The sequence below is a fragment of the Xenopus tropicalis genome, chromosome 9 (assembly GCF_000004195.4).
Source record: "Xenopus tropicalis strain Nigerian chromosome 9, UCB_Xtro_10.0, whole genome shotgun sequence".
In the NCBI taxonomy this organism is placed as follows: Eukaryota; Metazoa; Chordata; class Amphibia; order Anura; family Pipidae; genus Xenopus; species Xenopus tropicalis.
Genome location: NC_030685.2, coordinates 66177554 through 66204416, shown reverse-complemented (window position 1 = coordinate 66204416; position 26863 = coordinate 66177554). Strand labels below are relative to the sequence as shown.

The 26863-nt window shown below is 40.1% G+C and overlaps 2 protein-coding genes across 3 annotated transcripts in view; one reads left to right on the top strand and one right to left on the bottom strand.

Moving 5' to 3' along the window:
- Nucleotides 1-26863, top strand: part of pde11a (phosphodiesterase 11A) — a 255900-nt gene that overhangs the window by 16025 nt on the left and 213012 nt on the right. The window lies entirely within an intron of this gene.
- LOC116407527 lies at nucleotides 14889-21537 on the bottom strand. Its single transcript, XM_031892909.1, has 12 exons — nucleotides 21253-21537; nucleotides 19713-19787; nucleotides 18729-18815; nucleotides 18490-18510; nucleotides 18076-18090; nucleotides 17637-17726; nucleotides 17437-17487; nucleotides 16731-16805; nucleotides 16526-16626; nucleotides 16147-16300; nucleotides 15703-15862; nucleotides 14889-15282 (listed from the first exon to the last, which is right to left on the bottom strand). Exons 1-12 carry the CDS (start codon nucleotides 21521-21523, stop codon nucleotides 15141-15143), a joined length of 1242 nt encoding a protein of 413 aa, XP_031748769.1. The 5' UTR covers nucleotides 21524-21537; the 3' UTR covers nucleotides 14889-15140.

The window sequence follows — 26863 nt, the reverse complement described above, 5'->3', positions numbered from 1 at the left end:
ATTAAGCAAAACATTGATTTGCTGCACACACCCCAGCACTAACTCACTATATACAGTAGATATATTTTGTTTTTTTATGATTTAACAGAATTTCACACAGCAGTTTCATTGTCTGTGAAATAATCAGTAAAGTAACATTTTTATATTTATGCTTTTTACTTTTATGTTCTAAAATGCAGTATTGCTGCCGATCATTTTCATTCATATTATCCTTGTCTACTGTGGTCAGAATATTTCAATTGGACTTGGCTGTATTGGCCTCAACAACACTCAAAGAAGATTGCCTTTCTATATAATATTTCATAAAGGATGGCAGGCCACTGATCACAGGGCACTTACCCCGCCACCCTAAACCTGCCCCAGCCAGTTCATCATCTGCACAATGATATCATTTAATTGCATGGGGTATTTACTATTGTGACATCTAAGTGCACAAATCAGAATACATTGGCACCAAACATATGGCAGGTCAATAATTCACACGGCATTTAAGCCTTTGGACACCAGACAGGTTCCAACACATTGCTCTGCAATGTCCATTTAGGGACATAAATCCCACATGTGAGGGATGATGTTTCACTAAGCTCAACATTGGGACAGAGAAAACCTTAATTACCCATAAGACTTAGAGCTCAGTGATGCAATTCCTTTATAAAGTGTCCCCTGAGGGGGAGAGAGAATTATTCTTTGCAACAGAGCTGGTTTTACAACAATCAAATTGTGAGCTGCTGTGTTTGTACCAAGTGCCCGAATAGGAATTCTGTGCTTTATTATTGTGGATAACAAACAGTGGTCATGCTAAAAATTAATTACTTTATAGTGTTCTCATCTTTATTTGGCAAGAAAAAATTGTGGATATATGTCTATGTCAGAAGGGCTAGACATTTCCCCTGTGTTATCAACATCCTGTGAGATTGGGCTCCAGCGTGGGGCGTCGGTGGGGGGCTGGAGGGTAGGTCCTCAGTCAGATGCAAATCATCCTTTTGGCTGGAAATAAGGGGAAAAATACTGCATTCTGGGCAAAAGGCATCCAAAATTGCACTTGCAAGTAAATGACCCCAACAATTTATTGATCTTTATTCTATTGCAAATTGTAATTGTAATGACAACAAAGTAATATAATCAGATACTAACCTATGGTAGAATGCAGTGTTATCCTTGGAGTAGGGGTAGGGGTAAGTCAACATAAGAAAACAAGCTGTAGGAAAAGAATGGTTTGTAGTAGATCCAAATTAAGAAAACATCCCTTACCCAGGAAACTAAGCATTCTGGATAATAGATTCTGTCCCTGTAGTTGTAATGAGTTTTATGTCTCCTGTGGGGCAGCATGGCCACCTTCTTGGTTCATAAGTGCAATTTAGGAGGATAAAGCATTTCAAAAATGTCCAGTTAAATCCCCTGAAAAATGAATTTCTCTAAATCTATAAACCTGATACTCAGACAGCAATGAGGGGAGCGAGGGGTGGGGGTCATTTAATACAAGCTCTGTTTATTTGTTAGTAAGGCCAAATCATCCAAATTTAGGTGAAACTACACCAAAGGCTAGTGTTGTCACAAATATATGCCTTAATAGTTAAATTGAATGTAATTTTTGATATTAAACACTTAGATGGAGTTAGGGAATGCAGAATGAATGAAATCTGTTCAGTCCTTTATTCAGGGTGCCCCCGCCGCTAAGTCACTTTTTTAGGAAACAAACCAGTACAGGTATGGGATCCCTTATCCGGAAACACGTTATCCAGAAAGCTCGGAATTACAGAAAGCCCGTCTCCCATAGACTCCATTTTAATAAAATAATTCAGAATTTTAAAACTGATTTTCTTTTTCTCTGTAGTAATAAAACAGTACCTTGTAATTGATCCCAACTAGGATATAAATAATCCGTAATGGATGCAAAACAATACTATTGGGTTTCATTAAAGTTTTATTGATTTTTTAGTAGACTTAAGGAATGAAGATCCAAGTGACAGAAAGGCCCCCTTTCTGGATAATGGGTCCTATACCTGTATATCCAACCAATACCCTATGAGACCAGATCTGCTGAACGCTCCCCCCCCAGGAGTCACCACATCCAGAGACTATTGGCATCCCACCCACAGCAAACTCAATCCACTTTTCGAGCTTGTTGCTTTAGCTCTGTAAAGACCCTCTATATTGTTATGTTACGTCGAACCTCATTTACTTGTTTCAATTACATACAATTTTTTTCTTCTTTTTCATATAAATTGTGGAAAGACAGACAAATGCTTTTTTTTGCAGATCTTGTTTTTTTCTTTGAAAAATTGAAAAACAAAAAACCTATATACACTCATACCCACACATACAGTGGTGTGAAAAACTATTTGCCCCCTTCCTGATTTCTTATTCTTTTGCATGTTTGTCACACTTAAATGTTTCTGCTCATCAAACACATTTAACTATTAGTCAAAGATAACACAAGTAAACACAAAATGCAGTTTTTAAATTAGGGTTTTTATTATTTAGAGAGAAAAAAAATCCAAACCTACATGGCCCTGTGTGAAAAAGTAATTGCCCCCTGAACCTAATAACTGGTTGGGCCACCCTTAGCAGCAATAACTGCAATCAAGCATTTGCGATAACTTGCAACGAGTCTTTTACAGCGCTCTGGAGGAATTTTGGCCCACTCATCTTTGCAGAATTGTTGTAATTCAGCTTTATTTGAGGGTTTTCTCGCATGAACCGCCTTTTTAAGGTCATGCCACAACATCTCAATAGGATTCAGGTCAGGACTTTGACTAGGCCACTCCAAAGTCTTCATTTTGTTTTTCTTCAGCCATTCAGAGGTGGATTTGCTGGTGTGTTTTGAGTCATTGTCCTGCTGCAGCACCCAAGATTGCTTCAGCTTGAGTTGACGAACAGATGGCCGGACATTCTCCTTCAGGATTTTTTGGTAGACAGTAGAATTCATGGTTCCATCTATCACAGCAAGCCTTCCAGGTCCTGAAGCAGCAAAACAACCCCAGACCATCACACTACCACCACCATATTTTACTGTTGGTATGATGTTCTTTTTCTGAAATGCTGTGTTACTTTTACGCCAGATGTAACGGGACACGCACCTTCCAAAAAGTTCAACTTTTGTCTCGTCGGTCCACACGGTATTTTCCCAAAAGTCTTGGCAATCATTGAGATGTTTTTTAGCAAAATTGAGACGAGCCATAATGTTCTTTTTTCTTAAAAGTGGTTTGCGCCTTGGAAATCTGCCATGCAGGCCGTTTTTGCCCAGTCTCTTTCTTATGGTGGAGTCGTGAACACTGACCTTAATTGAGGCAAGTGAGGCCTGCAGTTCTTTAGATGTTGTCCTGGGGTCTTTTGTGGCCTCTCGGATGAGTTGTCTCTGCGCTCTTGGGGTAATTTTGGTCGGCCGGCCACTCCTGGGATGGTTCACCACTGTTCCATGTTTTTGCCATTTGTGGATAATGGCTCTCACTGTGGTTCGCTGGAGTCCCAAAGCTTTAGAAATGGCTTTATAACCTTTACCAGACTGATAGATCTCAATTACTTTTGTTCTCATTTGTTCCTCAATTTCTTTGGATCTTGGCATGATGTCTAGCTTTTGAGGTGCTTTTGGTCTACTTCTCTGTGTCAGGTAGCTCCTATTTAAGTGATTTCTTGATTGAAACAGGTGTGGCAGTAATCAGGCCTGGGGGTGACTACAGAAATTGATATTGAAATTGAAAATTGAAATTGATAAACCACAGTTAAGTTATTTTTTAACAAGGGGGCAATCACTTTTTCACACAGGGCCATGTAGATTTGGAGTTTTTTTTCTCCCTTAATAACGTAAACCTTCATTTAAAAACTGCATTTTGTGTTCAATTATGTTATCTTTGACTAATAGTTAACGGTTTTTGATGAGCAGAAACATTTAAGTGTGACAAACATGCAAAAAAATAAGAAATCAGGAAGGGGGCAAATAGTTTTTCACACCACTGTATATTAAACACATACAGGTACACGCAGGCAGACGGCTTGTTACGCTGCCCAAGTGAGAAGGCACAGGCAGACTTGGGTGGGATACGTGTCATTATAGATCTTCCTTTCTGTAATTTTTTTCCACTTGGCTGCACAGTTTGTCAGTCTAATTGGGATACATGCTTTTTTTTTGTCTCCATGGTTACTAAAGATGAAAACGGGATCTCAAACGCATCTACTTTATGGCTATGGGGCTTTTACAACCCAGTGTTGGAACCTGGTACCTTTTCTCCTGTACCGAGTCTCCGCTGTGGGTACATATCACAGAATGGGATACGATCCAGCTCTGAATCACCAGTTTCAGAGCCGAGAGAAATCTGTTGATACAATCTGTTAAGGTATTAGCTCGGGGTAACGCCGCTGTGGTATGTAAATACGAAGAAGTATAGGGAAATGTTAATGCTGCTAAGAACTACAACATAAATGTTTTGCTTTTTTTTTATTCTTTCTCCTTTGCCACTCTGGCTTCTGGTTTCAGTGCCCTGTGCCATCCCCCTGGTTATTTGTGGGAGTGCGGGGGGTATAGGTGGTACCAGGGCAGTGCTGTCCTGGTAAAGCACAGCTCCTCGCAGCGTTCAATTGCTTTTCATTATGCAAAACAATATTGGGCAAGGATTATCCTCCAATTATGTAGTCAGGCTGTTTGCTTTCATGTGACAAGTATTTTACAACCAATTAGTCTGAAAAATAATGAAGTTCTTTGTTCATCCTGTAGCTTAGTAAATTATTCCCAACTATTTTCGTTTTTTCTTTTCTTTTTTTTGTTACGGCATTCAACAACAATGGGACATGGTGTGACTTTAATTGCCATTCACTGTGCCTTTTAGGGAACAGGCTCATAGCTTGTGTTCTGGTTGCAGCAGTGGCCCTTAATTTTACATGGTAAAGTACTGCTAAAATATTACTAGATCGTTTGTTTAATGGTATATATTACCTATGCTGTATATATAATAGAATATTAAAAGAAAAGGTAAATCCCTGGGGGGTGTAATCACTTACCTTACACCCCAGGCCAGTGCTCCTGCATTGCAAGTACCTGCAAGTGAGCGATCCTCTTCCTTCTTCTTTCTTTGTCCCATGGTCTGCTCCACAGCTTAGCAACATGCCTTTGAATAACATGGCCATTCACAGTCTTAACCTTGTAAAGACAGGGCCTGTGGCTTCAACAATAACCACTGGTATCCATTTTGTATGGATCCATCTAGTGACCTCACACTAAGGGGCTGATTTACTAATCCACGAATCCGAATGAGAAAAATTCGGATTGGAAAACGAACATTTTACGACTTTTCCGTAAACTGTTGCGACTTTTTCGTAACCGTTACTACTTGCACGAATTGTCGTGACTTTTTCATTGCCATTATGACTTTGGTGAATTGTCGCGACTTTTCATTGCCATTATGACTTTCATGAATTGTCGCAACTTTCGTATTGAGAGCTCGAAAAAGTTGCGACAATTCGCGAAAAAGTCGCGAAGTACCAATCATTATGAAAAAAACGCATTCGGACGCTTTTCGGACGTTCTTGGATTAGTAAATGTGCCCCTAATAGTCAATACACTGCGTTTTGTACACAGGCACAGGAAAGCAGATCCTCTTTCATGCACTCACCCCTGTTGCTGCATTGACAGGCCCGGCTTTGGCCTACATGAAATGGAGATCATTACAGAATCTACAGCCACAACACAAACCAATGGCACTGTTGAACTTTGGGAAGAAGATTACCCAAATAGTGCATTAGCTTGTAAACCCCCAAATCACAAATGTGTAACTTTATCTTGGAAACTTTTGTTGTCATGGCAACTAGTCTGATACCTCTTTGGGCCTTTGCATCAGATTCAGAAAGCTAGAGAACCTCCTGGCTTTCTATTTTTAGTCTTGAGGATCCCCATGACACAGCTTTTGCAGTTCAGGGACTTACTAGGGAGTCCAGTTACTGTGATAATTCTCTATATCTATGTGCAGTGGAAGGTATAATCAAAATAATGTTCAACAGCCATAAACAAACCCTGTGCAAGTTTAACTGCTTCTTAGCATTGATTTTACTAGGAAAAATACAGCTATTAAATATCAGTCAGAAACATAAATTGTTGAATTTTACATTAGCCTCTGTATGTGGGTTATCAAGGCAAATCCTGTCATTGTACATCTAATACAATGACAAAACCAAGATACATAAGGTGCATTACCCTATGTTTACCCTTTACTCTCCACATTATTCTCAATATCAGGGAGAAAGCCGCAGAGTAGAAAAAGGGCATCCACTCATGCAACGTGCAAGATTGCATGCATACAAATACTGTTGAGGAAGGTGCTTGTGTCATTACAGTCTCCTATTTACTTAACATCGAGAACCAAATTGTCAATTCAGATTTCAATATGTGTATGAAAGGTAATTTTGTGGTAAGGTCTGTATAGTTGCACTCAGCGCCACTCAGTCCTTCCTGCCTTCCAGTTCAAATTGAGCCCAGTTCCTCCTATTGAGGAACCCTGGAGCTACCACCCTCCTCCGCACCAGGCAGTAGCTCCAGGCTTTCCTGAGCACCTTGTGTCAATAGGTGAAGGCACTGGCACCTAAAGTATGGGGCACACTTGCACTCTGAACACTGAAAAGTGAGATTAATCTGACTCTGAAGCAGTTGTGTCCAAAGTGCAAGCTCAGTTGTGTAAATCTTGTCACATTGGCCACAACTGTGTGAAATGCAATGCAGGAGGCACTGGAATTCTGGGCAAAACACTGCATTATGGAGCTGTGCACTAAACTGTACTTTGCTCACTGCACTTGCTGTCGTAAATGACCCCCTTAGTGCTGACCCGCAAGACTTATGAACTCCATCTGTGCGCATGGTGGTTGATTACTTGATCTTGATCTGCTTTGCTATGTAGTTATTTAGCCATAAACCTAAGAAACTGGATCTGTGAAACTCAGTCATCCACGGACTGGCCATACATCTACTGATCACTGAGCTCAATGACTAGAATATCCTTACGTACGAATAGCCTTACGTACCAAAAAAAGAATTTGAAGCACACTGAATTCATAGCTCTGTTCCCCTATGAGGCCGATAAAAAGATATGAAAGCTAAAGCAAATAAACCAATAACAGAGTAACCAAAGGCTTAAATGTTCTATACGTCCCCTTTAGACAATGAACAAATACAAAACTGCAAGAAAACAGTGAGCTATGTTTCGAATGCAACACAATTAATTTATTTTTAAACTATGAAATGTGAAATGCGCAATAACAATGCAGAGTAATTGATATGTGGTTTTACTGCTACATAATAAATAAAGCTAATTGAAAGTTAGACAGGAAATGAAGTAACTGTTGTACAATGCAAGAGGGCAGCCATTAAAGGCTCACTAATATGTTCAAGTTAATATGTATTCAATTATTTATGACGCTTTTCTTGCTGTTGCCTGGTAGAAGCTTCCCGTGCTGCATAAACTGTAATGAGTATCAAGAACGTTTAATAGATAACTGCTTGAACATAAAGCACATTGAAACACTGCAATCATCGCCCAGAGGCCATTATCCCCAAAGGACAATTCTTCAGCCTTTTCACTGCGCCTTGTGAGCGAGCAGCAGAGCATAAAGGCATGAGAATCAATGACGCTGCATTCACTTCTCAATGAGCTAACACACTTATATGCGTTTTCCCCCTACTGAAGCATTTTCTGAGAATAAAGACTGTCACTTTTATTGAAGAAAGATTTTTTTTAATCCTTAGAAAAAGGACTGGGTTTTCATAAGGTTACTGGGAAGTTTACCAGGCAATCACCTTTATTGCACACACAATGTTTCTTTTAAACACAAACAACATTATAGTCTCTAGCATTAATAGTTCTAAGCCAGTAATCAGGCAAGTGTCCTTCAGAATGAAGTCATTCTCTGACCATACTTTGGTTCTTCTTCCATTTAAGTAATGTTTTGTGAATGCCCTTCCACCACCCATAGTAACCAGATACACTATATATTTAAGTAGAAATGTAGCATACTAATGCACTAGGATACAGGTAAAGCATAAAGCCTTTAGAAACATCATGATTTGGTCATCAAGGTCTATGTAGATCTTTTCACTGTAGCCATGTGTCTTTTCTTTTCATGTGCCATAAGTTTTGTTGAGTTCCTTCTAAGTGAAGTGCAAATAACTAAAGCGTTGATCCCCATCCAGTGGCTTGTGATCAACATATTGCTCACCATCCCCTCTGATGTTGCCCCCAGTGGCCTTAAAATGGTTGCCCATTTTTGGCTTGGAGGCAAGTTTTGGAATCACAGAGACACAGTTTTGCTGCAAGCTGAGCCTCCTGCAGTCCCCATGGGGCTACCAAATAGCCAATCACAGCCCTTATTTGGCATACCCCAAAAACTCTTTTCATGCCTGAGTGAATCACCAATACTTTTTACATCTGAGGATGGGTCACGAGTAAAAAAGATAGGGTATCCCTGGACTAAAGCCTAAAAAAGATCACGGGTAGATATAACTGTATTTTATAAATACTTATTGGGGGGATACATTTTAAATTTTCAATACATGAGCATACAGTAAGGTTACATGTTTGAAAGTAACTAATGCAACATCCAGAAAAACTGCACTTCGGTTACCTTAGTTCCTCAGAGGAGGGTGCACCTCTCACAGGTCCATTTAATGTCTATATAGTTACATAGTTACATAGGGTTCAGAAAAGACCATCAAGTTCAACAATTCCAAGTAAACCCAGCACACACAAACCTATACTTACATATCTATATACTCACATACATAAACTATACATACAAACATCAATACTAACTGTAGATATTAGTACCACAATAGCCTTGGATACTATGCTTGTTCAAGAACTCATCTAGGCCCCTCTTATAGACATTAACAGAATCTGCCATTACCACATCACTAGGAAGGGCATTCCCCAATCTCACTGCCCTCACCGTGAAAAACCACCTACGCTGCTTCAAATGGAAGGTCAGTTCCTCCAATCTAAAGGGGTGACCTATCTGCCTAAAATCCCCTCTAATGTACTTGTACAGAGTAATCATGTCCCCTCACAAGTGCCTTTTTTCCCAGAGAAAACAACCCCAACCTCGACAGTCTAACCTCATAACCTTGCTGTCTACAAAAACCCCCAGATCCTTCTCCATTAAGGATACCCCCAGCAAACTACCATTTAGTAGATAGCTTGCATTTATATTATTTCTACCAAAATGCATAACTTTGCACTTGTCCACATTGAACCTCATTTTCCAGTTTGCTGCCCAGTTTTCCAATTTTGTCAAATCGCTCTGCAAAGCGGCAGCATCCTGCATGGAACTTATAGTTTTGCACAATTTAGTGTCATCAGCAAAAATAGAAACAGTACTGTCTATGCCCCCCTCCAGGTCATTAATAAACAATTTAAAAAGCAAAGGACCAGGGACTGACCCCTGCGGTACTCCAGTAACAACACTGGTCCAATTAGAAAACATTTCTACTGTACAGCGCTGTGTACATAAGTTAGCGCTTTATAAATAAAGATATACTTACATACCACCACTCTTTGTAATCTATCCTTCAGCCAGTTCTCTATCCAATTACAAATATTATGTTCTAGGCCAATATTCCTCAATTTTATCATTAACCTTCTCAATTTTATATTGTATAAAGTATATTATGCTTATTTTGAGTCAGCCCATAAGCTTGAGTAAGTGATATTGCCCCTTAGGGCTCATTCTAAAATCACTTGTGACCAGGGTCTGGCTGGGCTGTGTACCTAACATTGGATTGAAAATCTGGTACTAGGTACAGTATTCAGCACCAACTGGCACAAGGCAGCTCTTCCTTTAGCACCTTCCATAGTGCAGGAGGTAAGCACTGGGCTCAATTGTGATTTGGGCCCACCAGTGTCCCCTATGTTGCATGTCTGATTAAAATGTAAGTTAGGGGATGGCAGGAGGGTCGCCTTTGTGCCTCCCCCCCACATATCCCTCTTGCATACATTATTACTATATGCAGACAGCCCTTTTTTCATAAGGGGAACAGTGATCACTGCATTATATTTTGGAATGAAAAGTGCAAGGCACAAAGTGTGCCAATTTTTTAATTCTTTATAGGGTCAGACTCGGCCATTTGGACATCAGGGGCCCCGCTGACTCCTCCGCCCACCCCTCTTGAATACATCACTGTTAAATGCAAGCAGCCCTGTTTTCATACAGGAAACACTGACCACTGCATTGTGTTTTGGAGTGAAAAGGGCAGGGTACAAAGTGTAAAAATCATGGTAGATTGTGCCAATTTATTTTTTGCAGGGTTGGACTGGGCTGGGATTTGACATCAGGGGCCCCGCTGCCCCAAGGCCTATTGCCTGCCTTTGATCTGTGGGGCTGGGAGTGTGGTTTGATATTGTAAATGGGGTGGGGGGCCCATAGGCTGATGGCCCCAGATGGGCTAGAGATAGCGCAGTTTGACACTGTTCTTTGGTATCTTTCCTTCTGAATCCATATCGAGGCAAATCATTCTTCTCATCTCTAGTCAGTATGAAGACTTATTCTGTTTGAAAGGTTTATGAATCATTTTTGATGTTCAAAGTAGTCTTCATTCATCTTTAAAGAGAGCATTAATAAAAAAAAAGACTGCTCAGTTTAAATGAATGGAATTTTCTAATGAGATTATGGCCAAGACTAAGCCAAGGTTAGGGTCGGGCTATAATTACCTAAAATCTAAATTTCAGTTGTAACTTATGATGAAATAGTTCACTCCAGGGAGCCCCCCCTGTAAACCTGTTTTGACATCCATTTGATTTTATTAATTTGTATCCCAGTCTCCCAAACATTGACTTCTGCATTCTCTGTTGAGTTCCTTCAACTTCTGATCTTTCGTTTCTCTGCTCTGTATTTAATATCATGGTTTCCTGATTTACACTTTTAAGGAAGACATTACCCATACCACCTGGGATTCTCACCTGCAATCTAGGCTACTGCAGAGCTGCTCAGAAATCACCTGATCAATAGTAGCCCCCAACACTTTCACACTTTTACAGCTGAGCTGTAAAGAGCTGTCCTTTCTTCGTACTTGTCTCCTTGTGCCTTTTTACTAATCTGATTCTGTCTTCTCTAGTTCATTTTTTATTTGCTCTCTTTTCCAGTAATTCCAGTAATTATTCTGTCTTTGCCATGTTTTGGTTTAGTCCTTGTTTCTAGATTCAACTCAAATCCCCTTCAGTTATTATGCTTGAGGCCCAGTGTGCTACGGTACCTACATGGGAGGTCACTTTTATGAAGTCTCTTGCCGTTTCTGCTATTCATTGAACCGATTGGCTGAATTGCATCAGCCAATCACATCACGGATTTGCAAATGAATGGCACATACGCAGTAGGGATCAGTGCCTGAGCTTCCTCTATTCTCCTTGAATGACATATACAGGACCTTTGTCAGCCAGGGTGTCGGTAATCCCCCCTGACTTGGGTAGAACACAGAGACCTGAGGATCTATGCAACACTAACTTTGCAGGTAGATATTTTGAAAAGGATCTATTTTTTTTTGTTTTAAATTAAACCAGATGCATATATAATTTAAAGGAAAACTATACCCCCAGAATGAACACTTAACCAACAGATTTTTTCATATTAAAGAAGATGTTCACCTTTCACAACTTTTAGTATGATGAGAGCAATATTCTGAAATAATTTGCAAATGATCTTAATTTTTAATTATTTGTAGTATTTTAGTTATTTCCGTTTTTGTTTAGCAGCTTTGCGGGTTGGAGTTTGGTTGCTAGGGTCCAAATTACCTTAGCTACCAGGGATCAGTTTGAATGACAGGATGGTAAATGTATAGGAGAGAACTTGAATAGAAAAAACAGTTATATAAAGTAATAATAAAAATAAAACTGTAGCCTGACCAAGCAATAGTTTTTGGCTGCTGGAAAGAGTTAGAAGAAAAAGACAAATAGATAAAAAAAAACTATAATAAATAAATAATAAAGACCAATTTAAAAATTGCTTAGTATAGGCAATTCTATGAAATACTAAAAATTAACTTAAAGGTGAATCACCCCTTTAAGTGGCCTATAAAAGAATCTTGCCAAACTGGAATATATATATCAGTAAATATTACCTTTTACATCCTTTCCCTTGAGCCGCCATTTAGTGATGCGCTGGGTGCTCCCTCAGAGATCACATGACCAGAAATAATGCAGCTCTAACTGTAACAGGAAGTAGTGTGGGAGTTAAGCTGGCCATACACGTGGCAATCTCACGATGTTTCGTACGACCGTCGGTCGCACGAAACATCGTCAGATCCGCCACACACCATTCAGGGCTGAATCGGCAGGTAAGGAGGTAGAAACAATAGGATTTCTACCTCCTTCTGCCGATTCAGCTCTGAAGGGAGAATTTTGGTCAGGCGCCTTCTATGGCGCCCGATCAAAATTTTCTAACTTGGCCGATCGGCGAGCCGACCGATTTCAGCAGCTTCCTGCGATATCGGTCGGCTCGCTGACATGCCATACACGCACCGATTATCGTACGAAACGAGGTTTCGTACGATAATATCGGTGCGTGTATGGCCACCTTAAAAGGCAAAACTCTGTTCATTCATGTCTGTGACATCAGCACACAAGCAGTTAATTCTGATGAGTTAATTGGCTGTGATTGATATGGAAGATGATTATGGCCTTAATTTGCAAGCGGTTTCAGACAAGCTGTAAGCGAATGGCTGCTAGAGTGTGCTTGCTAATAGAACTCCTTCCATGTAGCAGAACTTCTATTAGCAAGCGGAATATTACAGTGTATATTAACGCTGAAGCAGAGCCATTAACTATTTTTCAGTTTTGTTATGTGTGACTCAAATTACATCACATTTTTGGAGTCGAAATGACCTGCTCTGCATCTAAATAAAACCTATTTTTAGAGACCAGAAAAAACTGAGCTTGCTCTGAATGTGTTTTTTACATTAACTCAGAAATGAGAATACTTAGGCCAAAAATAGTGTGTAAAGGTTTGTATAAAATAAATGGCATAATTATAAAGCTCCGTTACTGTCTTAAATGTGTGAACTAATATCATGCATCATGATCACAGAATAATCCATTACAAGGAGCTCATTGACAAATTTAAAAAGGTGTTTATTATCTTAAATCTTACACCATTATTATACACAACTCTAGCCTCCATATGTAATAAAAAGCACTACGTTTGCCCAGGAGCAGTAACCCATAGCAACCAATAAGATTTTTCTTTTAAACAGGTGACCAGTAAATGCAACCTGCTGTTTGATTGCTATTGGTTACTGCCCCAGGGCAAACTTAGTGCCTTTTATTACATAACCCCTATAGCCATCAACACTTAATCTAGTCAATGGCATGTATTCAGAAATTTCCAGAGTGAAAAGTGGTGTAAAATGCTGTGTATCAAAACCCTTTTTTCATATGAACCCCCTTCTTCCACAGGAGAATGTTACAATCGCCCACATCATTTGGAAAAAATATCAATACATAGCTATATAAATCTGGGTGATTTATAATGGAATAAAATGACATTAAAGGTTCAGTGCTGTCCAACTTCTGTGGTACCGAAGGCCTGAATTTTCCTGGCCTACGTGGTGGAGGGCTGATAATTGAAGTCAGTTTGTATGGCACACACAGGCAGGGTAGAGCAGGCAGAGTATGACACACAGGCAGCATAGGGCAGGCAGAGTATGGCACACACAGGCAGCATAGGGCAGGTAGAGTATGGCACACACAGGCAGCATAGGGCAGGCAGAGTATGGCACACACAGGCAGCATAGGGCAGGCAGAGTATGGCACACACAGGCAGCATAGGGCAGGTAGAGTATGGCACACACAGGCAGCATAGGGCAGGCAGAGTATGGCACACACAGGCAGCATAGGGTAGGCAGAGTATGGCACACACAGGCAGCATAGGGTAGGCAGAGTATGGCACACACAGGCAGCATAGGGCAGGTAGAGTATGGCACACACAGGCAGCATAGGGCAGGCAGAGTATGGCACACACAGGCAGCATAGGGCAGACAGAGTATGGCACACACAGGCAGGGTAGGGCGGGCAGAGTATGGCACACACATGCAGGATAGGGCGGGCAGAGTATGGCACACAGGCAAGGTAGGGCAGGCAGAATATGGCACACAAAGGCAGCATAGGGCAGGCAGAGTATGGCACACACAGGCAGCATAGGGCAGACAGAGTATGGCACACACAGGCAGGGTAGGCCGGGCAGAGTATGGCACACACATGCAGGATAGGGCGGGCAGATTATGGTACACACAGGCAGGGTAGGACAGGCAGAGTATGGCACACAGGCAGGGTAGGGCAGGCAGAGTATGGCACACACAGGCAGGGTAGGGCAGGCAGAGTATGGTACACACATGCAGGATAGGGCGGGCAGAGTATGGCACACACAGGCAGGGTAGGACAGGCAGAGTATGGCACACAGGCAGGGTAGGGCAGGCAGAGTATGGCACACACAGGCAGGGTAGGGCAGGCAGAGTATGGTACACACAGGCAGGGTAGGGCAGGCAGAGAATGGCACCCACAGGCAGGGTAGGGCAGGCCGAGTATGGCACCCAGGCAAGGTAGGGCAGGTAGAGTATGGCACGCAGAGGCAGCATAGGGCAGGCAGAGTATGGCACACAGAGGCAGCATAGGGCAGGCAGAGTATAGCACACACAGGCAGGTTAGGGCAGGCAGAATATGGCTCACAGAGGCTGGGTATGGCAGGCAGAGAATGGCACACACAGGCAGGGCAGGCAGAGTATAGCATCCAATAAATACGATACAGACTACAGAAATAAAATAAAAATATAATTTATTGTATTTTTACAGACAAAAACAAAGTTTTTTTACACTCTTCTGCGATGTCCACAACACAAGTAACGGTTCTGCCCCATTGGCTCCTTGTCCATAATCAAAATATCTCTCTTCTGAATACACAATAGCAGCGTCTGCTCCCTCTTTATACCCCCAACCCTCCGACCATCCCGCTATCGCCCTTCCTCACCAACTGATTCGTTATTTTGGCAAATGCCTTTAAATAACATCAGCTTCTATAACAGTAGCTGTTAATAAGGAGGTATAAAGAGGGAGCGCTGTGTAAGTATTCAGGGCAGAATGACCTTGGGTTACAGCCATAGGGGAACGGAATATCTGTTGCCCTCAGCCATCTGTTTGTGTTGCCTCTTGTCTAGTGTCCGGCTTGCTCTTCTCAATATCCATAGAGATCTTCACTTCTTCCAGTTCCGTTGGTTCCTTCTGGACAGAAGCCTTTTCTTCTCTGTTGCTTTCTCTTATTAACAAACTGAAACATCAAAAACAGTCTTGTGAGGCATCTTCCAAGGGGTCTAATCCTTATTTCTCACAGCTCCCCATAAAGCTCAAATATAGTAAGCCTAGAAAGATTTGGTTTATGCATTTATGCTAAGCCACCATGGTATAAAACATTCTCTCCTGCCACCCCCCTTTGTGTATAATAGGAATTGCATGAAAGCACCAGCTTGGCCCTTCTCACCTGCCTGTGAACATTTCTCTTGTGACAATCACATGTTAAAGACCCCTACTAGTATTTCCAGGCCATACCCATGGAATAAAATGGGAAGGGGACGGGGTGATTTTGGATGTTTAGAAGCTGCATTTTAAGTACTAAAAATAGGAGGAATGCTTGAGAATCATTCCATGTGCCTCAGTTTTTAATTCCCAATGTTAATTAAAGCAAACTTACCATATGCAAATCATTATTGATGCAGTGATCGCCAATGAGATAACAGTAGCACATATCACTGTGATTTGTGCCAACTGGTTATCTTTAAATGTATCTTTCATATCTTCAGCAGGAAGTGGAACTGATGAGTCCAGAGATTGGGGTTTTGGTGGGCTCACAACTACACATGAGAAACAAAGATGAATATTTGTTATACTGGGTATTAGATCATGCTTCCTAAATAACAATATGAACAAATGATATATTGTAGAAAAGACAATTCTTATTGGGAATGATAGAGTCTAATAAGGACTCCTCACTATGTCTGTAATGCTAAGGAGAATATGTGATGGGACCAAAATGTTGGGTCAGTGTTTAATACCCTGAATGCTGTACTTATTTCCATTTTATCTGCCCACAGACTAATACACATGGTATCACTGCTATTTATTAATAAATACTTACTTTTTACTGTAAAATCCACTCTGCTTATTGGAAACATTGAATCTTTGGTCTTTGCTGTACAGGTGTAACGACCTGAAAGCTCCTTGCCAGCTTTTTCTATATGAATTTGTGGTTTGTTGAAAGTCTTCAAGGGAAAGACGCCCACTTCATCTTTCTAGAAAGCAAAAAAAAATGGGAAAACCATGTTATATGATAGTGACAAATATCAGTATTCCTAAGCAAACTCAAAACATTTGATAACCAAGTCATTGAGCGGCCTATAAAAGCTTACAGGTACCATTATATACACTTTATTATAACCCCCCTTCTCACTCTTCATCATCCTCCAATGTAAGAAATGAATTGATTAATCAGTATTTAGAGAATTGTGGCAATCTACCTTTTCTAAAACAAATTCAAGTTTTCCACCAATGCTGTCTAGAAACTTCACGTTGCAGTCAAACTTTACATCTTCACCTTCAGCAGCTTGGATATCCTGATCTAGAAGATACAAATATTACAATAAAAATGAATGAGTTCCTCTCAAGCTCTGATTATAGACCCAGCCAGAACCCTACCAAGAACCAAAAGAGAACACAACTCACCTTTACAATGCAGCACCTCATTGAGGCACTTGTGGTATTCCGTGCAAGCATGGCATGGTTTCTTAGTTGTTCTGTCTGCAGATATAGAAATGAATACATTCAGATTATAATTCCTGCCAGAGGCACAGCCACAATGCTTATGCTTGGTGATTTAATGTGTAATTCTAAGTAACTTTTCAATTGACATTTATATTGATTTGAATATTCTTTGTAAGTGTCATTGCAATTGAAAGCCATTTGCCTGTTTTGGCACTGCTGGTTCTGTCTCCTGAAACCATGTAGGACTTCCTGCATAGCCTACAGGCTTCTTCATAGATCTGTAAATGAACTGCCTTCTGCTACATTGATTCAATAGAGGAAAATAGCAAGCGGTACTCAGACACTGCTTTCAATTGCAATTACCTTTAGGAATAACTTTAAAGCCAATGGAATTTGTTATGAAAGTGTATGGGAAAGTTGCCAGGAATCTTCTTTCCTTAATAAAGCATTTTCCCAGTTTTCTATTGCTAACTATGGAATTTATTAAATGATTCATCATATTAATGCAAGTGTTTTCTGGGGTTTTCTGCAGAAAAGGTGGAAAGCACCAACAAGTGATATATCATTTCAGTTAAATCAGTTGAATTATGTCTTGGATGGAAAACCAGTGCTAATAGTATATATTATATTGTATTCAGACATGAATGTGGAAGCTGTAAGTACTTACGTTGACATACTTTTCCATAACACACACACATCACGCAGTTGGACACAATTTCTAAAAAAAAAGAAATAATTTAATTAGTAAATGATTTTTCCCTCTGTCTAACAAGAGGCCTCTTCATGCAATACAGTGACATTTTGGGATTTAGTGGTCTCCACCCCTTTTCTAAGGTTTAAGGAAACTGTATGCTATAAAAAACGTACCGTCACATTTGTTCTCTTTGGGGCCCCCGACACACGCCAGAGTCTGCTCTTTGCATGTGCCGCATTGAATGACTTTCTGCTCAAGAACTCCTAGAAATATAGAAAATGATTATATATCAGTACTAAGTTACACAAAGCTAAAGTCCTGGAGGTACCTCAAGGTACTGGAGGATCTCCCTGTGGCCCCCAGATAGTACTAATTCCATCCGCCCTTTCTTATACCCCTCCCACGGGTCTATATCACACCTGTTACATTTAGAATTTTTTACATCTAATTGTTGTCAATGGGACCTCAGTGTGTCTGGTGGGCCCACTGATACCCATACCCCATGCACCAGGTACTATGGATGGAAAAATAGTATAGAAATAATAACTTTATAATACTAAATAACCAAACTATTTATATTACGCTGTCACTGAAGCATTAGACTTTACTCACCACAATTGAAGCCACCTAGAAAAGACAAAAAGAAGAAAAAGTTACTATATAGGAAATAAAATATATATAAGCAATTGGTGAGTACAGAAAATTCTATTAATATATAAAGAGACTTATCTTTCTCTTAAATGGGCATTTTAGTTTTTGTTAATTTTTAAAAATGATTATTAAATTGCTGCTTTGTTAGATAATTTTATGGATTAAGGGAACATATTAGATAGAACTGGGGTATCGAGCAATTTGAGCTTCACTACCACTTGTAGAGAGTTAACAGTAATTAAACAAGCTCACACGTTTAAAATGACAATATATTGGTAAATCTAGATTCTGCATTCGGGGTACAAAATACAATGCGCTACTCTTGCTACTGCCTTACTACTCATCACTATAACAAACAGGATTCATAAAACTTACCTTTCACATTGGGGCATGTACCTAAAAAGTGAAACAGAGAACAATTAGTAAATATTTCCAGATAATTCATTTCAAACATATTTCTTAGAAACTATTTTTTTAGATTAAGTGGATAAATTATTATATGTGTCATATCTGAATGCATTAGCAGTGGCTTATCCTCTCTATTGGGGGGGTCATGCATATATAAGACAAGACAATACAGCCGTACAGGTATTTATTGCGGTTAAATTACTTACGTTCTTGCTCAAACGTTTGAACAATAATCTCAGATTTCCGTTGTAGCTCTTTCACGTTTGATTCTATGACCTTGAGAAGTCTGGCTCCTGCATAAACATGAAAAAGAAGGCAGAGTTCAGAGAAGAGAGCTGAAGGTGTGTATATTGGGAAGTTGGTTAGAATTACAATCTCTTGCATTAGATACAACTTTATGTTGGGGGTCAATTCTTATTCCTACCTGGAGGGTAGCAGAATTGTTGAATTATTAACAGATTTAAGGCAAATCTGACCTAAACAGCAATTGCACAGGTTTAAACATCCCGTTGGACAAAGAGTGTATTTAAGATCGCCAGGGCCGCTGCTGGCCAAATGGGTGCCCTAAGCAGAAATTTACTTTTGTTCCCCCTCCCCCATATATTACGGAAGTAAAAATAAAATATAAAAAAAAACACCTACTATAGGGGCCCCACACACAGTGCTCCCAATATCCCCCATAGACAATGCCCCCATAGTAAGTGCTCCCAATATCCCCCATAGACAATGCCCCCATAGTAAGTGCCCCCAATTGCCCCCATAGATTGATTGAACTATCCGGGACAGTGGGATGCGCTATAAAAACCGGCGGGACAGTGTTGGGGGGTATGTTATAATATATAAAAACGATTTTTTTGAGCAGCTGGGATGGTGCCCCCCTGGTAGTTGGTGCCCTATGCAGACTGCGTACTCTGCTTGTAGGGAGCAGCGGCCCTGAAGATCGCATTATTGTGATTCTCATCCGACAGGCCCCAATAGGCCCCAGTGTATGATCCAATCACTGACCCCAGGGCCAACAATTGGATCAGTCTACTTTGCCCCTGTGCATGGGTGGTCGAATTGGATCCAGATCCACTTGTTTGGTGGATCTGGCAGTGTATGGCCACCTTTATTCCAGCAACTAGAATACTGTTTCATTGTAGCTTTTTGTTCTCCAAATAAACATCATTTTCTAGTAGAATAAAGCTTACCTTTAAATTTAGTATCTGCTATAGTTTTCATAGTTTTTCGAAACTCCTTGGCCAATTCAGCTATCCCGAGGGTATCTGTAAAAGAAGCAGATTATAAAATTTATCTTGAATTTCACATACTGGGTTAGTCTGAATGTGCATTAATGGGACTTAGATTGTTAGCTCTACGGGGCAGGGACCTCCTTCCTACTGTGTCTGATACCACATGGCACTTAATCTCTGTGTATTTATATTTATTGTATTTATTATAACACTTGTCCTCCCTGTGTAATTGTGTATATTGAAAGATTGTACAGCGCTGCGTATCCCTGTAATGCTTTATAAATAAAATGATACATATTACATACATAAAGGGGCTGATTTACTAACCCACGAATCCGACCCGAATTGGAAAAGTTCCGACTTGAAAACGAACATTTTGCGACTTTTTCGTATGTTTTGCGATTTTTTCGGATTCTGTACGAATTTTTCGTTACCAATACGATTTTTGCGTAAAAACGCGAGTTTTTCGTATCCATTACGAAAGTTGCGTAAAAAGTTGCGCATTTTTCGTAGCGTTAAAACTTACGCGAAAAGTTGCGCATTTTTCGTAGCGTTAAAACTTAACGCTACGAAAAATGCGCAACTTTTCGCGTAAGTTTTAACGCTACGCAAAATGCGCAACTTTTTACGCAACTTTCGTAATGGATAGGAAAACTCGCGTTTTTACGCAAAAATCGTATTGGATCCGAAAAATTCGTAAAGAATCCGAAAAAATCGCAAAACATACGAAAAAATCGCAAAGTACCGATCATTACGAAAAAAACGCAATCGGACTCCATTCGACCCGTTCGTGGGTAAGTAAATCAGCCCCAAAGTGTTTTATATACTGTAGGTCTCTAACTCAGTTTTGCATTTGGATCAATACTAAATCCTCCGCAAAATATTCAAAGAAGATACCAAATTTGAGGCCTATTTGAAATTAAAATGTGAACAAAACTTTGCAATGGCATATTGTGAAAATGCAGGATTTGGCTGAATCCTCAGAGTATATTTGTTAAAATGTAACTGAGCATTTAAAAAAAAAAAACTCATAATCTCAACAAACTGCTCCCATCTTGTATATGTATAATCTAAAGAAGTTAGTTATATTCAAATCTTGCTATGGCAACAAAATCATGGGGAACAATTAGGCCGTAAGATTTCAGATTTTTTTAAAAAAAGATTTAGGCTCGTGGGGTTTTATTTGCAACTGTGTTTTTTCGAAAAAGACTTTTAGAGACTTCTCCCTAATTGCAGCAAAATTGCAATCTTGCAACTTTAGTAAATTCCCCCTTAGACAGATTGGGGGTTTGATTCAGTGCATCCCTAAAAGAAAGACTTTTATCATTTATGGTGCTGTGTTTTGTATTAAATATTGGCCATTAAAACACAAAGCAAACATTATATTATGATTTTATAACTTTTAACAGACACTATAATTAAATACTACTAATACAAATATGCTTTATAGAGCCCAGTCCTACCAGCTTGGCATATTAGTTACAGAACTAATACTTACCCAGTGTCCTCTCTTCCATACTGGCAACAATGCCCTCAAAGGTAACTGTAAATATTTTTTCCAAAAATCTTTTAATAAAACCTATTTTGGAATATTCAATCGCATCAAGCTTGTGTCCCTTGTCAAACAGGTTTATAAATTCATCCTTGATTTTATAAAACTCATTGTGACATCTAAGGCATGCTAATGTAGGAACAGAGCTTTTAGTGAATATAAAAAATTGAAATAAAATAAAAATAAAAAAATTGATGAAAAAATGCTGGAAATGCATCTTGCTTGTTGTTTGTAGCCAACCAACAAGCAAAATGAGACCCAGCAGGAAACAGCACACTCTACATAAACATTTGTGATGTCATAATGGTTACACTGGCTATGTGCTGGTGATGTCATAATGGTTGTCATGGTGATGTTATACTGGCTATGTGATGGAGATGTTATAATGACTGACAGTGTTTAAACTGTTGGTATTAACATTGCTAGTAATTAGATTACTCTGAGAAAAGGTTAAACAATTTAACCTCAAACAGTTTGTTTCTGTGTAGGTTTATGTACATTACATGTCAACGGAGTAAATTGTGTTTTATGTACATTATCAAATATTTTCCAGTGTTTTTTAAACCCAGCAAGAGACACACAGAGAGAAAGCAGAAACCCCAATATTCCGTTCTTCAACTTCAGCTGATTTTTCCGCTTTTTCTTCTTCTTCTTCTTCTTCTTCTTAGCGCCCCCCATTTTCTAAACGCTACTCCTCCTCCAGTTTTAGGGGTACAACACCCAAACTCCCCACACATCTTCGCTCTATAGCGGAGCAGGTTGCTTTTACTTTTCTAAGTGATCCCATTCTCCATGTTTTTGTGGCGCCGCTCAGAACACCCCAATTTCTCCATTAACTTTGACAGGGAAGATTTTCAAACTGCTGCCATGCTTACAGCTTTGAAGCTACACCCCCCAAACTTAAATAACATATTAATGGGGTCACCCCAAATGAAACAGCGACATTTGTTCTATGACCCCAAAGTGGGAGGGGCCAACAACAGCCAAATCCAACCTGCTGCCATTTTCACAGTAATGACACCAGGGTCCCCAAACTTTGAGTTAGGCACCAGGTAACTGCAGTTCAAGGTTAGACTAAGTGGGTGGAGCCACCAACAGCCAATCAGATTTTACCCATCGACTTTCATGAGGAAATTCAACCATATGCCATTCTTACAGTATTAACACCAGGGTCCCGAAACTTTTCTGCAGTTTTAGTTTTGAAAAGTGGGTGGAGCCACCAACAGCCAATCAAATTTCACCTATTGATTTTTATTGTTTTGATTCCAGAGTTTCCAAACTTTCAGTCACTGGGTGAATACGAATTCAAGCTTTCTTTTTTTGAAGAAAAAGCAAAGTGGGAGGGGCCAACAACAGCCAATCAAATTTCACCCATTGACTTTTATTGGGAAATTGAAACTGCTGCCAGTCTTACAGCTTTGAGGCTACACTCCACAATCGTGAATCACATAGTCATGGGGTCAGCCTGAATGAAAATATGATGATTGTTGGATGCCCAAAAGTGGGCGGAACTGTGAACAGCCAATCAGATTTTACCTATTGACTTGCTGCTAGTCTCACAGTATTAACAGCAGGGTCCCCAAACTTTGCAGGGTTAGGCACCAGGTAACTGCAGTTCAAGGTTAGAAAAAGTGGGCAGAGCCACCAACAGCCAATCAGATTTTACCTATTGAATTTTATTGTTTTGATGTCAGGGTTCCCAAACACTGGGTGACTACGTATTAAAGGTTTTTTTTTCAAGTGGTCGGAGCCATGAACAGTCAATCAGATTTATACCTTTTGACTTTTAATGGGGAAATCCAACCTGCTGCCATTCTCACAGTATTAACACCAGGGTCCCCAAACTTTTCACAGTTGTCACTAGGGGACTGCATTTTTAGATTTTAAAAAGTAGGTGGAGACACCAACAGCCAATCAGATTTAACCTATTGATTTTTATTGTTTTGATGCCAGAGTTCCCAAACTTTGCACAGTCAGTCACTGTGTGACTTCGTACTCAAGGTTAAAAAATGTGGGCGGGGCCGCAAAAAGCCAATCACATATCTTTCATTGTTATCAGTGGGGAAATTTTAACTGCTGCCATACTCACATGTTTAATGTCAGGGTCCCGAAAGTAGGTGGGGCCAACAACAGCCAATCAGATTCAGCTATAGACCTAATATATTTAAATTTAAACTGCTGCCATACTTTAAACATTAAAGGGGACCTGTCACCCTAAGAAATAATTTGAAATTCTTTTCTATTGTGTTTGTTAAGTATTATAAATATTGTTTCCTTCAGTCCTGGAATTAAACAGTCACATCAAATAGGCAGGTGCCATTTTATGGACACTGTTATTAAGGCAAGCTTTGTATCACCCCAAAATCGTGTGTATGTGCCAGAATGGGGGACCAGATGCCCCAGACCATGCACTGGCTACACAGTTAGATGGATAGGAGGGATGGGGAAAGTGAGAGCTGAATTGAAAGTTAAAGTTCTTGTCTGCCCCGCCTCTATGCCTAAGGCATAGAGGCGGGGCAGGCATTATATGATTGACAGCTGGGATTTTTAAATGCCTTTATAATGGGTGTGGATGTGTTCATATAAAAATGAATTTTGGTTTCTTGTTTAATTTGGAAAAGACTTTTATTATACAGCTTTTTATGTTTGGGTGACAGGTCCGCTTTAATACTAAGGTCCCCAAACCTTGCAGAGATAGTCACCAGGTAACTGCGGTTCAGAGTTAGAAAAACTCAGATTTTAACTATTGATTTTCAATGGGGAAATGTAACCTGCGGCTATTCTCACAGTATTAACACCAGGGTCACTATGGGACTGCCTTTTTAGGTTTTAAAAAGTGGGTGGAGCCACCAACAGCCAATCAAGCTTTCACCTATTTAATATTTTTGTTTGTTTAAATTTAAAATTCTGCATTTCTCACTATTTATGTCAGGGTTCCCACTGGATGACTACATATTCAGGGTTAGAACAAGTGGGCGGCGCCACCAACAGCCAATCCGTTTCCACCCATTAAATTTCATTGGTTTGTATTTAAACTGATGCCTTTATTTAATTTGTTAAACTTTCCAGAGTTAGTCACTGAGTATTTGCTATTCAAAGTTAGAAAAAGTGGAGCCACCAACAGCCAATCACATTTAACTATTTACTTTCAATGGTGAAGTGTAAAATGCTTTCAGTCTCGCAATTTTTATGCCTGAGTCCCCAAACTTTGCAAAGTTGGTCACTGGGGGCTGCAGTTCAAAAATAGAAAAAGTGGGTTGGGCCACTAACAGCCAATCAGATTTCATCCATTGAATTTTATTGGTTTAAATTTAAAATGCTGTCATTCTCACACTATTTATGCCAGGGTGCCCACTGTTTGTCACTGGGTGACTTCGACTCAAGGTTAGAAAAAGTGGGCACACCCACCAACCACAATTTACCTATTGCCTTTTATTGGTTTAAATTTAAACTGCTGCCATTCTTTAACTATTAATCCTAGGGTCCCTAAACTCCAGTTCCAGGTTAGAAAAAGGGGGCAGAGCCACCAACCACCCATCAGATATCACTCATTGACTTTCAGTGGGGAAATTTAAATTGCTGCTATTCAGACACTATTAAAACCAGGGTCCCCAAACTTTGCACAGTGGTTTTTACTATATAACTGTGGTCCAAGGTTAGAAAAAGTGGGCGAAGCCAACAACAGATCAGATTTCATTCAGTGACTTCATGTTTTTCAACCCAACATGAAGTTTGTTCTCAAACTTCCCTTTCTAGTTTCAAGTTTGTTGCTATTTAGCTCTCTATACATTTCTGTTAATGCCATTAATGTGTTTTATCTTCATTGTAAAATATATTCCACTTCTTTTTAACAACCAATGAGATGCAGCAAGAAATCAGCACACTCTAAAGCACTTGTCATTATGATGCCATAATGGCTGACACGTGCACACCTGTATGTGATACTTACTGAGCTTAATGGGTTTCACATGCAAATGATGTTCATTTATGGCTAGACATTAGCATCCAGTTGGCTGGCACTTCCAACGATGAACTATAGGTTCCCATTAACCTCACCCAAATCCCTATCTGGTACAGCCGGGGCGCCCAAAAGGTAGATTGTGGTTCACCAGTAGATCACATAAAATTTTCTGTTAGACCTCGAGGTGGAATGCAGTGGGATGACATCCCGCCACTTCATTTTTCTTCCAGCCATCTGTCTTTGTAGTTTCATCCCAGTCTAGACTGTGGAGACTTATTCCCTCCCTTCAAACCTTACCCTGATGTACTCAGCTGACAAAAAGGACACAAGAATACAACATCAAAAAGTCCTTGCCATGTATTTCAACTTTACCAAACATCTTAAAGAACTTTTTAGCTGTTTTATAAGGAATGCCAGCCACTGCGAACGCAGTGGGCATGTGGAAGCCATCAAACAACACCGAAGTTTAAATGGCCAAGGACTATCACCCGCCATTTGCTGTGACAACTTATATATATATAATTTATTTTTTTTATCAGAATAAACATTGCTTGAAATGAAAAATACATCATGTAGTTTACAGAACTTACATACTTACATGTCATAAGATAAATGTGCTTAGACAGGGTGGGGGGGAGGGAGATGCCGCTCCGAATGAAAGCAGGAGGTGGGGGTGAGACGCTCCCCAGGAGCTGACAGGCAAAAGGGGAGGGGTAAGCAAAGAGGCTTTTCTTTTTCCCGCTGGACTGGATGAATCAGTTAACCCCCTATGTGCACGGAGGGTATTGAGCCACAGCTGGCTCCACAGTCCCTCCGTGCTTTCATTAGGTATTTCAGCGCTCTCTAGAAGATTGTCCCCACTGGGCCGCTGTATGTATTTGTTCCTACTTTATATATGTTTCTGTGCACAGACTACAAAGTGGGCCATGAAGAAGGGAAGTAAAAACTACTACAATACTTTCACATTAAACTTGAAGTTGGCACTTGAATAATGTTATGTGGGCATTAAGTGTGAATTTGGCACTGCATTTATATATTTGTTAAACATTGACTGATACTTTTTCTTGCTTATTGTACCAAATGATAGACATTGCACTATTTTAACTGTGGTAGATCTCATGACGGAGGCCAGGTGGAACACTCTTCCTAACTGTTCTTATACTGGCACTGCATTCCCTGACTAACGGGGTACCTGTTGAAACCTGGATCCCCTTTCTCCTGGTTGGTGCGGAGGTTTCTGAGGTGTGAAGAGGGGAACAATGTGGGTATCAAAAGCACCCAAACAGGTATGGGGGGGGGCCACGCAGAGGAGGTTTGCGGGCCGCCAGTTGGACAGCACTGATTTACAACATTTTCTCAGTTGTATTTTGGGTATTTACTGGCCTGGCAGTGGTTTATATAATATCAGTGAAAATAGGAGCTTGGAATGACCAGGGTAATATCTTCTTTTCTAATTTGCAGCAAAAAAAATAATGTAAGCATGGAAATTTCTACAGCCTGGAGATTCTATCCAGTGACAAGCAATGTAGGACAGAAATAGACAATGACAGCTTAGGATCCTCTGAATATTGCAGAATCAGAATATAGGTATTCAAC